Below are 15,438 nucleotides of genomic sequence, written 5' to 3' on the forward strand. Positions count from 1 at the left end.
TAAGTCCAGAAGTGTTGTCTCAGTTCCATGCCTTGGCCTGAAGCCCGATTGTCTGAGGTCTAAGAGGTTGTTATCTTCCAAATGCTTTTGACATACAATCATTTTGGCAGGACCACCATCTTGGAGAGTGAAATACGGGCTAATTGGGAGATGGGGTGGCACACCCATGTGTCCACCCTGTGTTCCAAATACTGTAGTGCTGCAATGTAATTCTCCTCATATAGCCTGACTGGAGATGGGGACACCGGAATGCTTAGATAGCGGATTCCTTGCGGGCACCAGGCAAATGCATTGCCGATGTCATGTCAGTTAATCCCTGCGGTGAGTACCTCAGATTTCGACCAATTGATACGCAGGCCTGATAGGGTGCCAAATCTTGTAATCTCTTCTACCATGGGATTCAAATTGATTTGCAGGTATTTGTATATTGTCCACATGTAACTAGACGATGGACGTGTGTGTGCTGAGTATTACCCTCTATGGGCGTGGTATTCCCTTAGGGCGCAAGCCACCGGCTCGATTGCCAGGGCGAACAGGAGGGGGAGAAGGGGCAGCCCAGTCTAGTGCCCCGGGTTGGATGAATGTGTTCGGATTGTTTACCATTGGTGTACACCAGGGAACAAGGGGCTGTATATAGCAATCGGACCCAGTGTAGAAACGAGGTGCCCAAGCCAGCTCGTCGGAGGACCTCGAACAGAAAAGGCCACTCAACGGAGTCGAAGGCCTTTTTGGCATCCAATGCGTCTACAGCAATTGGGACCTCCGGGTTCACATTATGCATCAGGGTGAACAATCTCCCAAGCTGTTTTGTGTGGAGCAGCGCGGTATGAAGCCTGCCTGGTCTGGAAGAATCAGACCAGGCATGTGGGGCAGGAGCCTGTCGGCTAAAAGTTTCGCTATGATCTTGTTATCTGTGTTCACCAGCGATAGGGGCCTATAGGATGAACACTTTTTGGGGTCCTTGTCTGGTTTGAGAAGGACCGTCACAAGGGCGGTTCTGGTGGACTCCGGGAGCACGCCTGTCGAGCTGGACTCTTCAAATATTCTACGTAGATGGGGGAATAAGTAAGGACGGGAACGTTTTATATAGTTCGGCAGTGATGCTGTCTGTCCCGGGGGCCTTGCCGGTGGGGAGGGCGTGGATAGCACTAAGGAATTCCTCATCTGTAGGGGGATCATTTAGCCACGTTCCGACCTCTGGGTCCAGCCCCCCCAAGGTGATCCTGTCTAAATATCGTACAATATCATCGTGTCCCGCAGTGCTCTGTGCCGCGTAAGTTTCTCATAATATTGTCGAACGTGTCGTTTTTTCTCTCGGTGTCTCTATTGGGTTCCCCTCCGGAGGTCTCCACTTCTACTACGGGATCTAGGTGTCGCTCCTATCTGATAGCCCATGCTAGAGACCTGCTCTGATGGTCCCCCTGCCCGCAACTAGCGGCCGCAACAGGGTCACCCAGGAACCTTTCCTCGCTGTCCATTAGCGAGCCGATCTCTTGGCCTCCAAGCTGTCCTGGAGTTCGTGAGAGTCCTGCAGGGCCTGACAGGTCTCCATGCTGTTAAAGGCTTTTTCTTTGGACAAGATGGCTCTGCGGATACTCCTTAGTACGCCCCCTTCCTGGGATACACCAGCCCCGAATATATACCTTGAACGTTTCCCAGACCACCCAGGTGTCCGGGACCGAGTCAGCGTTTAGTTGGAAGAAGTCAGAGATAGCTTGGCGGATATCTTCTCGGAAAGCTACATCGTCTAGTACTCGGGCTCTAAATCGCCATCGGAATTGCTTGAGAGGGGTGGTAGGGCAGGTGAACTGTACCAGGACTGGGGAGTGGTCAGACAGGGTGCGGGGTAGAATCAGCGCTCTATGGGTCATCCGGGCCAGTTCTGGGGACATTTAGATGTAATCTATCCTGGAGAAGCTCCCATGTACGCTCAAATGGAATGTGAATTCACGTCTGTTAGGGTGAAGGAGGTGCCATATGTTGACCAGGGCATAGTCCGCTGCAATAGATGCCCATTTTGGGCCACCCAGCTAAGGGTCACATGTACAGATGAGGATCTGTCCTGTGTCAGCGACAGGGCTATGATGAAATCCCCCACCCACACCACCTCGTACCCCGGAAATGTGCGAAGGTGTTCAGAGCAGGTCTGGAAAAATTCTGGCCAGTTGTCATTAGGGCTTATATGTTTATGAAGAGAACAGACCAGCCCGCTGTTTCCCCTGCTACCAGGACAAATCGACCCTCCTCGTCGGTTATGTGGTTGTGCAGCTTGAATTCCAGTGAGCAATGTATGTATATCGCAACTCCCCGAGAGTTAGTGGTGTATGACGAGCCGTACCTGTGGACACCTCAACCAGCAAACTAGGGAGTTTGTGTTCCTTCCCCAGGTGGGTTTCCTGAAGGCAGAGAATGTTCACGTGGTGGTTCCTGACATAGTTCGAAATTAAACGTGACTTTTTGCCATTGGTGAATCCCCGAATAATCCAAATAATCAAGGTAATATCCATATTGGATGGAGTGTCTGTCACCTGGCGGTGCATCACGTTAGATTTTAGTAGGTGCTTAATCAATGCTGTGTGTGCATGGAACCCTGGGGTCCTGGAAAAAAACTCCCACCCGTCCCTCCCATCAAAGCCCTGTGTGCTAACTTGTATTAAACTGCCTCCCTCCCACGCCAGAAACACCAACCTACCAGCCAGATCCGCAATAACTTCAAACAACATCTCCTAACTAAATTGCTTTGCCACTGGGCACGGGGAGTGCTGGCGGCCGTTGTGCCTCCAGTTGACGGGAGGCTCATTGCCACATTTGTCTACCGCAATTACGTTTCCATACTTATTGGATAATCCAGTAGTTGCTGAGTCGAACTCCGGGCAGCGCCCATGAGAGCCCGCAGGTTTGCTGTGCCTGGGAAAAATTACATGATCTCCCTCAGGCCGACTCGGGGGGATCGGCAGGGGGAGGCCCCCAGGTCCGGGATTTCCGAGGCGTATCATTCAGCCGTGTGTGGAGATGTAAAGAACAGAGTTTTTCCTTTGTGTACTACCCTAAATTTAGCTGGGACCATCATAGAGTAACATATGTCCTCTTTCCTCAGAATGTTTTTTGTTGTTTGAAAGTGTTTGCTCTGGTCTTGTACCTGCTGACTAAATTCCAGGAACAGTCTTATCGTTGCTGAGCCCCGCAGGTTCTTTTTTTCTCGTGCTGCCCAAAGGAGGAGGTTGCGGTCCCGGTAGTTTAAGATGTGGGCAATTATAGCTCTCCAGTGATCAGTGGACCCGTTCCACTATGAACAGGTCTGTGACTAGAGGGTCGTCTAGAACCTCATTGAGCACTTTTTCCACAAACAGTTCCATATCGTCTATTGAAGTGGATTCAGCGACCCCCGTGATCCTTATATTATTTCCTCTCAACCTCCCTTCAAGGTCATCATTCTTAGCCACCACCTTCTTGACCGTTTGTTGTAGGGGCGCAACCTCTCATTGGAGTTCTGCAATTTTATCCACCCCGTCTCCGATCTGGTGCTCCACCTCTGACATTCTACCACACAGTTTGTCGATTTGCACTGCGGAGACGTCAACTTTGCATGTTAGTGGGTCGATTTTAGTGCCTAAATTGTCAGTGCTGCTCTTCAACGCTAGGAGTGTTTAGTTGAGGGCTGAGATTGGCCAGCTGGGAGGGACCTGGGTCGCTGTCCTGTTGTTATGGGTCTCGATCTGTTCTGGCGAATTGGTCCAACTTCGACTGTTTCTTTTGGTTACCCATTTCCAGGCTTCCCCCGTAGGTGCAGTGTTTATTGTATCCATGGACTCAGTGAGTCGTCTGAGGTGAGGAGAGGTCTCCTGTGGGTTGCCAAGGAGGATGGCAGGGCTCCGTCAAGTTTGAGGTTGCTGATTGACTCAGTGGGCTGATGGTGCATCTCAGGAGGAGGCTCAGATGTTTGCGGTGAGGACTGGGCCAGGGGAATGAGGATATGTGCTGGTGGGGCACTAAGTGGGCAAGTATGAACGGTACGCTGTGTTTGGCAAAGGGGCTAACGTGGCGAGAGGAGGGGGGGCCTGGAGAGTCTTCTTCCTCTGAGCTGGTGGGGATAACCAGTTCGCCCTCCTTTTCGCCTTCCTGGATCGTCCCGTGGTCGAATCGCCCGTGCCAAGCACCCCGGCGGCCGGATAGCCATGCTTCACCACTACCGCGAATAAAAGGGTAGTACCTTTTTACCGGGAAACTCCGCGGCTGGTTTCTTCCCTGGCAGTGCAACGACCTCCAGCTTTCCTCCACGTTGAGATGTCCTCTTCCCCTGTACGAAGCACCGACTTGCACCCGCTGCCAGGAACAACTGCCCCCGCTGGAGCTTTCTCACCATTTCAGGTACTGAGTCCCGCCTGGTCTCCCTTGCAACAGACTGTTCAAGGTGTCCCGTAAATCCTTGACTTTCTATCCTGGGGTGACTTGGGACCTACAAACTAACTTTTCCTGACTTGAGCCAACACTTTTGGAACTCTTTGCAACGACTCTTTAAAAGTACTATTCAACTGTGTGATCTTGGACACATTCCGCCTTGCTCTCTTCAAGAGTGGGCCTGGCCTATGACTTTCTTGCTCCTCAGTAGATTCTGCCTTTTCTGACTTGCTCTGGTTCTCCTAAAGTGTTGGTATTGTGTATGTTCCTAATTCTGCCTTTTCCCTCCCTTTTTAATTAACTTATTGGAGTGCCATCTTAGGTTAAGCGCTCACCTCTGTCTGAAAATAAGTGGTGTTTTAACTAAGACTTGTTCAATAAGTAATCAGGGATGTATATATATTAATAGTGACTGTGTTGGAACTTGCTTGCCATATCAGTGTTAGTGTATTTTAGAACGTGTGTTTTTTAATAAATAATTATATACTTTTATACCCAAGCTCTGGTCAGTGTTTGCTTGAGCTACTGTATTTTGGTACCTATCTTGTATACTCTATATATACTGTCTAACTGCTCAGCCACAGCTACCAGGTAAATCTGGGTGGTACAGACTGCTATCAATTGGGTTTACTGCCAACACCTGTAGTCTTAAGTCTTTTGCAGTGGTCCCTAAGGGAACTGCACAGGTTTCTGCCTAACAGTCTGGCTGCAGGAAACGCACTTGAAAAGGGGGGATGAGGGTCGCTTACGCAGCAGGAAATACACACAGCAATGCCATGCAATGGCGGGCTCCAAAAATGCAGGGGTGGCAATCCTAATACACAAAATCATTAAAATTGAAGGACCTGCCATGAGGCGCTATGTGGAAGGGAGGTATTTGATGGTAAAAGGGAGTGTGAGGAGCCAGCTCTACACATGCGTGTCAGTATACACCCCCAACCAGGGACAAGAGGGATTCCTGGAAGAACTCAGGAACTTTGGAGACAGAGAAATTATAATTACCGGTGATTTCAACCTGGCAGCAGATCCTGTGTGGGATAGATCAGGGGGGCTCAGTGGGCATGCAACAGGGACGATGTTGCAGCAACTAGGGAACAGGCTTAAGGAGGAAGGCTTTGTGATGTGTGGCGGGCGAGGCACTCTCAGAAAAGAGAGAACACCTATTACTCCCATGTCCACAAGACCTATTCCAGGACAGATTATGTAATGGCAACACGTGGTATAGTGCAGGCGACCAGTAGCATACAAACGGGACACATGACACTCTCGGACTATGCGCCGATTACGCTAGAGTGGGAAGGAGTTAATACCCGCAGGGGTTTGGGGGGCTGGAGGCTGGAGGAAGATCTTCTTAGGGACTACGAGGTGAGACAACAGACAGAGAATGAAATACAGGAGTTTGAGGAGGGAGAGGGAAAGGGGGCAACCTAGGGGAGAGATGGGATGCGTTTAAGCAACACATAAAGGGGTACTTTATAGAGGCATCCAAGAGGCTCAGAGAAAGGTGGAGGGAGACAGAGGAAAAGTTGGAGAGACACAGATAAAGGCACTACGGGAAAAACACAAAGAGAAGGGGACAAACAGAGTAGCTAAGGAACTAGCAAACGTGAGGGGCCAACTGAGGCAAATAAATAAGTCGGTTGAGAGCACTGTGTTAAGAAACAGGCAAAGCTTTTATGAGCAGGGCAATAAGGTGGGAACAGCACTAGCGAGACACCTGAGGGCCAAAGAACAAAAGGTATTTATGGATGCGCTGGAGGATAGGAATGGAAGGTGGGTGGGGCAGAGGGGGCCAAGAGAAATATTTTAAGGGACTTCTTTGCAGATTTGTATAGGGAGGACCCAGCGGACGGGGAAAGCAAGAGGAATATTTGAAAGGTTGGGAAGGATTGAGGCTAGCAATTGAACAAAAAGAGCAACTGTAAGAGCCCATAAGGGTGGAGGAGGTGATAAGGGCTATTTCCCGCCTAAAGATGAATAAGAGCCTGGGGGCAGATGTGTCGACATCGATATTCTATTAAACATTTAAGGATCCATTGGTAGGCATCCTAAGAGATCTATTCAACTCCTTCCGAGAGACATGAGAGGTCACCGCGTCCATGAACATGGCGCATATCAACCTGAAACCAAAAATGGGGAAGAGCCCGCACATTTGCTCCTCATACCGCCCCATAGCACTTATCAATGTGGATGCCAATATGTACACAAGAGTGTTAGCGTCCAGGCTAGAAGGGATGCTACCGAAGTTGGTGTTGCAGGACCAGACAGGTTTTATACAGGAACGCAATACAATTGACAACATAAGGAGGGTACTACATGTAGTGGACAAAGCGGGGAAGCGGAAAGGGACCCCCAACATGCCTAATGATGTTAGACACTGAGAAGGCATTTGATCGGGTCAATTGGGTGTTCATAGAATACATTCTGCAGAAAGTGGGTATGGGATCGAACTTCGTGGGAATAATAAAGGTGAACTACCAACACCCCCGCAAGCCAGAGTGAAAGTTAATGGGCGCCTAATGGATCCATTTGCAATAAGAAGGGGAATGAAGCAGGGGTGCCCTCTCGCGTCGCTCCTCTTCGCTCTAGTGATGGAGCAATTTGCATATAGGAAACGGGAGAATGAGGAGATGCGAGGCGTCAGATGGGCAGGGATGCACCACAAGATAGGGCTGTTTGCCGATGAGGTGAGCTTAATGATCACGGAGCGGGGGAAGTTGCTGCCAGCGATACTGAGGGAAATCGGGGCAAACTCGGAGGTGCCGGGCTTCAAAGTGAATCTCGGGAAGTCTGAAATACTTAATCTGTCAGTGGGGGACGTGGAATGGACCCAGCTGGAGAGAGGGAATCCCTTTAGGTGGGCCGAGGGTCCAGTTAAATACCTGGGAGTTAACCTAACTGCGTCCATCAAAAGAATTGTGGGGGCCAACTACAACCCGCTGCTCCGGAATATTAAAGCAGACCTAGCCAGGTGGAGGGGCCCATACATATGATGGTTCGGAAGGATAGCTACAGTCAAGATGAACTTACTTCCTAGAATATTGTACCTGCTTTAGGCAATCCCCCTGGCACTACCGGAGAAGCTCCTGAAGGAACTCCAAGAGTGCATTATGAACTTTATATGGGGGGGGGAGGAGAAACCGAGGATTGGGCGGAAGACACTATTCAAGGGTAAGGCACGGGGGTGGGAGGGTGGCCTGCCCGAGCATATTTAAAAACTATCAGGAATCGCAGCTAAGGGCACTGGCAGAATGGGGGAAGGCCAGACAACCAGAAGCATTGGGTAAGGATGGAACAAGCGATAGCGGGTGAAAATCTGTGGAAGGTGATGGGAGAGAGGAGGGGAGACAGACCAAAGGGGCTATGGGGGTATCCGATTACGAATAATACAGTGAAGATTTGGGAAAAGGTGAATAGTAACCTCAGACTGGCACCGTAGCCGTATCCACTTACGCCGGTATTTGGGAACCCCCGACTTTCCAAAGGGGAAAGAATATGGAAGGTTCAAAATGTGGATGGAGGGGGGGGATCATGGTGATAGGTGACCTATATGAAGGAATGCAGTTCTGGGCTTTTGGGGACAGTAAAAGGGAGCTGGGGTTGAAGGAAGAAGACCTAATTTCCTACCAACAGTTGAGGCACTGGGCAGGGACACCCACAATGATGGAAGGAGCCACGAGGGAACTCACAGAGTGGGAAAAGCGGATGATGACCTCACACAACAATAAAGGGCTGGTATCGGCAATATACAAAGTCCTTTTGAAAGGGGAGAGCGAAGAGGGAGAGGCGGTGAGGAACAAGTGGGAGAGGATAAGAGGGAGGACATTTACTGACAAAGAGTGGGTCAAGGTAATGGGTAGCTGGAACACCTCATATATGTCCGTACAACAACAGGAACTACAGTATCAAGCTACTGCACCAGTGGCATTACACTTCAGAGAGATTGCACAACATTTTCCCCATGAAGTCAGAGTTATGCTGGAGGGAATGTGGGGTGAAGGGGTCGATGATGCATATATAGTGGGGATGCCAGCGACTGAAACATTTCTGGCAGGAGGTAAAATCTAAGTTGCTGGAGATAATGGGAGTAGAAATGGAGTTTGAGGGTGCAGAGATACTGCTTGGAATCATGCTCAACCAGCAACAGCGGGTAGGGGAAAGGCAGGAAGGCTGTGGGCAAACCTCATGATGGCTGCGAAGAGGTGTATAGCAAGACAATGGAACCGGAAGGAACCCCCGTCCACCATACAGTGGTATCAAGCGATTAGGGACACAATAGATGTGGAAAAATTGACTGAGATAATGCGGGGAACAGTAAAGACCTTCCGTAAAATTTGGTCTCCTTACATACAATATGCAATTAAAGACATTTGTATTTGTATTTATTGATTTAGAGAGCGCCTTACACCAAAGCGCTGTACAGTGGAACAACTTAATACATAAAAACAAACAATATAACGGTGGAAGCAAAATTACAATATGAATCAATCAACAAAACAAGGAGAAGAGTAATTAACTGAAGGAGGTGGGGAGAATAAAGGAGTAGGACTGGGCGGGGGGGAGGGGTGGTGATGAGTAGGAGGAGGGAAGGGGAAGGGTGAGAGTGGGGAGGCAGGGGAGGGAGATAGTCAAGGGGAAAGAATAGGGGGAGGGGATGCAGAAGGGGGAGGGGTTTCAAGGAGGAGCATGGAGGAGGAGAGATTTAAGTGAAGTGTGGAATGAGGTGAAGGTGGGGGTAGAGTGGATTGCAAGAGGGAGGGAGTTCCAGTGCAGAGGCGCTAGGAGTTGGAAGGAGCGGAAACGGGAGGAGGCACAGGGGGGACGGAGATACCGTTAGAAGGAAATGGTCAGCGGACCGAAGGGAACGGGAGGGGGAGTAGAAAGAGAGAAGGGAGGAGAGATAAAGGGGAGGGAGACCATGGAGAGATTTGAAGACACGGCAGAGAAAGTGAAATTTAAGTTGGGATGTAGCATCTATATATTCTGAAGAGACTACAGGCACTGGAAATGCTAGAGGGAGAGGGTAATGAGTCAGAGCAGAAGAGGTGAACAACAAGCCACCCAAGGACTGGGGGGGGAGGGTCGGAGAGGGACTGTTATTGATTAAAGAATTTGGAGTGTTAAACTGAGAAGGGAAGTTAAAGCATTGTGCTGAAGAGAAGTATGTTATGTGAAGATGTAAACTGAACTGTTTAATAAACCTTGGGTTGGAAAAAAAAGTTGCCCTCCTCATCAACTTAAAGTATTTTTTTTAATTGTTCTTTAAAAAAATGCAATAAAAACTAACACAAACCATTAACAGCATATATCAGCATATATATATTTATTAAATATATCTACTTCTACCACACACCCCCAACTTAGCCTATGTAACCTATCCAGTCATGTATATTCTAACTTGTCACATCGCCCTCCTCCAATGCCAGTTCAGTTGCTTCTCCGTTTCTTCCGCTTGCCAGCAGTGTCACAGTCAGTGCTATCCACCGCTGGATATCTGTGCTCACCTCAACGTTTTGTTCTCTCAATGCTTTCTCCCATGACCCAGTTTCTGCCCCAATCCACTTCTCCAACTCCCTCCACCATTTAGTTATGCTAGGGTCTTTAGCATCTTCCCACTTCATGGCTATGCTATGCTTAGCCAGTATATACACATCAGATCTTTGAGTTTATTCAAAGGTTTGTCTTTAACACTCCTCTTGTAACAGCCTAGCACGCAAGCCTCTCGTGTCTGGATGTCTAGCTCAACACCGCCTAGGACTGCCTTATGTGTGATCTACCCCAGAACCCCTGTACTATTGGGCACCCCCAGAACATGTGTATAAGACCAGCATTCTCCGCCCTGCATCTCGGAACATTCCTGCTTAGTCGCGCCTTTAAATGTTGCAATGACAGCAGGTGCGACGTACGCTCTGTGTGTAATGTACAGTTTTGTTAACTGCAGCATGGCGTTCCTAGAGACCTTCTTGTGGTACAATGTTACACTTTTCCATTCGCCATCCTCTAAATTCCTCCCTAGTTCCCTTTCCCATTACCTTTCAGTTCTGATCGCAAGGTTTGATTTAGCAGTACCTCATAAATTCTAGAAATAGCATGTCCCCCTTCCGCCACTATAAGCAACAATCAATGGCCTTGTTACCTATAAGCTCCTCCATATTGTTTGGCTATCGTCCTTGCAATGTCTTAATTACTGTGTTATAAAATAGGAACTGGCCTGCACGTAAGCCTGTGGCTTCATGCAATTCCCAGAAAGTCTTCCACCCTCCCTCCTTCCACAGGTCTCCCACGTGACTACTCCACACATTTCCCATCGTGCCCTTACCACGCCCCTGCTTCCTGGTTTCCCTTCCAGGATAGCCTCTATCAGTATCTGTGGTGAGAGCGGTCCACCAATCCCATAATTCTGCAAGTCCTATTCCAAATTTGGATACCCATTTCCACCAAATACGGATTACCAACCTGTTCCTTGGCGGAGATCCAGAGGAGGTCCCTCATGTATCGCCCTTTTATGACCGGTTGTAGCAGCGCAGTATCCTTGGTGGGATCGTCTGCAATACATTGTACTACATGCTGCAGCTGGCACTCAATGAAGTACAGCTCAAAGTTAGGCATCTCTCATCAACTTAAAGTCAACCCTGTATTCCGGGATTTACATCTACGCCCTCTACTCCGAGGTATTCTTGATCGTCGAGAACCCCTTTGAAAGCGTGGAAACCCTGATGCTGACCTTCAAAGATGGGTCTGCTTAGATCAAGGGCGTCGACTGGCTTAAGCAGTTGTCATGCTCACAACCATATCAGAGCTCTTGGCCATGCGGGAACCTGTTTTTGAGGAATCCCTCCCTACTTTGGAAGCCGAGGTGGGCACCATTTAAGTTTTAATGCAGATAAAGAAGCAGTCAGTGCCACTGCCTTTCCAAACATATCCATAATTTGGAAGTTTTAGAAGGACATTTTACTTGCCTTTCTCTGTCCGGAGAATATGATATGATATGATAGTTTATTTATATAGCTCTGAAGAGCTGTCCAAATGGTGTCTTTTTCTTTTGTTGGAGGCAAGAGGAGTGATGCACTCGATCAATGTTTCGGAGAGTTTCCTGTGCTTTTTGCTGCTCTTTTTTGGTTTTCTGGGAAATTTTTCTCTTACGCTCCTTTGCTCTGAGGACTTATTTTTTAGGGCGTGGTTCTGAAGATTAGGAAGCCAATTGCCCCACAGTCAATTCAGCCAATTTCTCCTTTGTAGCCTTCATGGTCATAGATTGGCATGAACTGCACTCTATCTTGTTGTAGTAGATACTTGGATATCATAAACAAAAGTGATGACCGTCAGTTAACAGCATTTTCGAGTTATATTCTACACAGCGTTTAAAGTTGGAGGCGTTCGGAGACAATATTTTACAGAATGTTTTCTGAGAGTAAACTTCAAAATATGTTAGTCTGTGAAGTGTGATGAGTGCACGAAAAAAGGAGCTGAGGTGCTGGCCATGTATATATGGAAGCTCAATGTCATGTCTAGTGTAGCGAGTGGCCACGTCGAGGGATCCAGATGCCGGAATCACACACCGCCCTGTGCTGGGAAAAAGTTAATTGACCCAGCTGATGCTGCAGGATTATATCTAAAATGAGGAGTCTATGGGTTGTCACTATCCATTATAAATATGTCTTTAAAAGCAGAAGGCCAGGGATTTTGAGGGAGTCTTTCTGATCTTGTCAAGAGCTCTGTGGCACATTTGCTCAAGGCCTTCAAATGTATGGATTGGAAGGATCCACACTCCTCAGTGGGTGGGTCAGACACCGACCTAGATTTCCTGAGGTGCATGCAGGATTTATAGTCTTAGGTCTTCAATGGGGACAAGGAAACGAACACAGTGGTGTATTGCCGATGCAGCATGGTGAGCGTGTAGAAAAAATGAACTAAGGTCATGGGGTACAGCCAACACTGACCCATGGTGCACCACCTGGTTGCTAAATAGTTCACTGAAAACAGACAGATGCTTGATGGAGATGCCTAATGTGAAAGGTTCCCATTTGAAATTAGTAACATACTTGAAGACTGTGGAGAGTAAAATAAGGAGTGAGACTACAAAGCGAGATGTACTTTGGGAAGCAGTAGGGCACTTGTAGACAGAGAAAAATAACAATCAGTTAGAGAATAATGGGAGAAAGAGCAAATCAGGGACATTAACAGAAAGCACTGATTGACAAGAACGAAACATTGCACTTACAACCAGCTTTGAAACTATTCTTGTGTACCTGATAGTGTCCTGCCATTCTTTCAGCCTTTGCAGTTCCTGTGGTAATGGAATCCTGAAAAGTCTGTTCCACTGACAGCAAAGCACTGGCTCCAAGCGAGGCCACCACAGCTGTAAAAAGCACTGAAGTAAGTCACTATTTAAGCAAAAACATAGCGGCTTTCTATCAGACCGGAGCTCGACAAGCTTAAAGAGATAACAGTTAATAGATGGGAACTCCAAAGACTTCAAATTAAAACTGTCTTTGGAAGCAAGCGCTGATAAAAAAACAAAAAATATACTAGATGAAGATTTGTATTTAAAAAGGCTCTACCACACAGCATACCAGTTTCTTTTTTTGAGGCAAATGGGGTAACATGGCACACATTTCTGACACAGGGAAAAAGTGGGTTCTGCATGAATCTGTAAACTCGTAACATGATGGTGTGACAAAGCTCACCACTTAACCTTTTTTCTAGATGGTGGAGTTGCCAAGAGGGTTGGGAGCTGTCTCAAGCCTGATTATGCTGGTATGCTTGGATATGCCTGTGGAGGATCCCCTGGATTCATCCACCATGCGATGCACGGAAGACAGGGTCTCATCACATTGCCACCATAGATGTTCTTGGCCATTTAAGGGAATCTAAGAGCAGCAATCCTGCAGTGCAGACAGCACCTGGGTACTCGACTTCCCTGGCTCATTTGTAGAAATGACATGAATTTACAGAAAGAAAAAGGGACCTGAACTAGGGCTAGAAATTCGAGAGATAGTCAGCAGGTATTGCATAAGGTCTCCACACCCATACAGTTCGGAAAAGGAAAGAACAAATGAGTTACCTCTCGTTAATGTCCGTTCCGATGGATGTTCCTCCCATGCATTCCACAGCTTTGCTGGAGATAAAATACCACTGATGTTTTCTGAAACATTTTCACCTCCAGGGGTGTGCAGTGCCAGATGCAACATTATGGCCAGTATATAAATACTCATATAGCAAATGTTCTCCATGACTTCAGTTCTCCCCTTTTTCCCCTGAGCACTCAGCCACTGAGGGGACACATAACAAATGGGGTGTACAGACGATCCACCAGAGGGACAGGTTGGAAGGGAGATGATAGGAAACCGTGGGAGCAACATCCATCAGAAAGAACATTACCGACAGGTCAGTAATGTGTTCTTCCAATAGATTTCTTTCTCCTCAAGATTCTTCATCTATGATAGACTTCGAGCGCAGCAGGCAGATTTGGAGTGAAGAGAGTGAGAGGACAGAATATAGACCAGATTACTCTGGAGGAACTCTCTACCAACGCAAAAGTCCTGCCCTGAAATGGAATGCAAGCAGTAATGTGTGGCAAACATGTGCAGCGAGGCCCACACAGCTTCCAGCCGAATTTCCAAAATGTGGACCACCCCACACTGCAGGGCAGAGGTCAAAGCTAGGCCTCTAGTTGAATGAGTTCGAAGACTCATTTTTATCTTTCAGAGTGGATCATGGCATTCTGAAATGCAGAGCTTGATACCCCCGAAAAGGGTCTGGTTAGTCACAGCTCTGACAGTTGGGACACCAGCATCACACATAAAAAGATGGTAATTGTTCTGGACGTCCCTCATCCAAGAAAAAAAAAAGTGTTACCTCTCAGTAATGTTTTCTGATGGACGTTCCTCCCATGCATTCCTCATCTATGATATCTACCTCCCCAGTGCAGCTGCTCTTTGGAAACCTTTCAGCTGCCAGGGAGCACAGCACGGCTCTGTCCAATGCACACTGAGCTGGAAATGACGTTGGGACCATTATAATTAGAGGTGTTGCACCACGTGACTCCAGTTCCACCCTTTTTCCCTAGCACTCTGATGCCAAGGGACCGCTGGACTAAGGTGCACTAGCTATCTGCCAAGAGGGACAGGTAGGCAGGGTGTTGAGGAATCTGTGGGAGGAACGCCCATCAGAAAGAACTTTACCGAAAGGTAAGTAATTGGTTCTAATGGACTTCGTCGTCCCACAAATTCCTCATCTATGATGGACTCCCAAAGCAGCACAAAGATATGGAGAAGGGAGGATAGAGAGAACACCACCTAAACCAGAAAACTCTGAAGGATAGCTCTACCAAAACGAGAGTCCTGCCTAGACATAAAATCTAAACAGTAGTGTTTAGCAAACATCTGCATGGAAACCCACGTAGCCGCATGACAAATGCCTGTCATGAACATGCCCCATGACAAGCGCCCAATACGTAAATACCGTATTGCGGCTACTCCTTTCCTGTCAGAGCCCAGCAGGGGCCAAGTGTAGCAGCCACCAGTGTGGGGGCCTATTTATCCAGTAGATGCCATCTCTGTCCCTCTTGTAGGAATATCAGGTGGGGAAGAGTGGCATCTACTGGACCAAAACGACATCAGGAGCAAACGAAGACCCGAAAACTACAACTCCCAGCAGCCTCGGGAGCAACACACTCAGGGACTGGCACGCAGGGCCTGCAACCCGTGCGGACAACGCCCCAGTTATCGCGCATGCGCGAGACGGGTTCGCGCATGCGCAAGCCCCGAAGCTCTGTTCGCGCTCGACTTCCTCACGGGCGGACGCATCCTGCAGAGCTCCGAGAGTGCGCAACTCCTACGCGGAGCTCCGAAAAGGCACAACTCCTATGCGGGGCCATCCCTCGCCCAGACTACACCGCAGCGGCCCCGCGGCATTAAAGATAAGTACAGTTCCGAATTGCTAACTGCATGAAGCCTCGGGGAGAATTGGCCCGGGAGGCACCGGTTCATAGCAGGAGACTTACATGCCATTCTGGGGATCAGGCGCATGATAACTACT

The 15,438-nt window shown here is 48.3% G+C and overlaps 1 protein-coding gene across 6 annotated transcripts in view; it reads right to left on the minus strand.

Annotated features, from left to right (window-relative positions):
• FANCA (FA complementation group A) overlaps positions 1-15,438 on the minus strand; it is a 3,206,914-nt gene that overhangs the window by 516,875 nt on the left and 2,674,601 nt on the right. For all 6 annotated transcript variants that reach the window (XM_069646037.1, XM_069646039.1, XM_069646038.1 and 3 more), the window contains one exon: positions 12,648-12,757. In XM_069646037.1, coding sequence (XP_069502138.1) covers positions 12,648-12,757 — 110 coding nt within the window. The remainder of the gene's footprint in view (positions 1-12,647; positions 12,758-15,438) is intronic.

Source organism: Ambystoma mexicanum, chromosome 2p, assembly GCF_040938575.1.
Source record: "Ambystoma mexicanum isolate Mex_15411 chromosome 2p, UKY_AmexF1_1, whole genome shotgun sequence".
In the NCBI taxonomy this organism is placed as follows: domain Eukaryota; kingdom Metazoa; phylum Chordata; class Amphibia; order Caudata; family Ambystomatidae; genus Ambystoma; species Ambystoma mexicanum.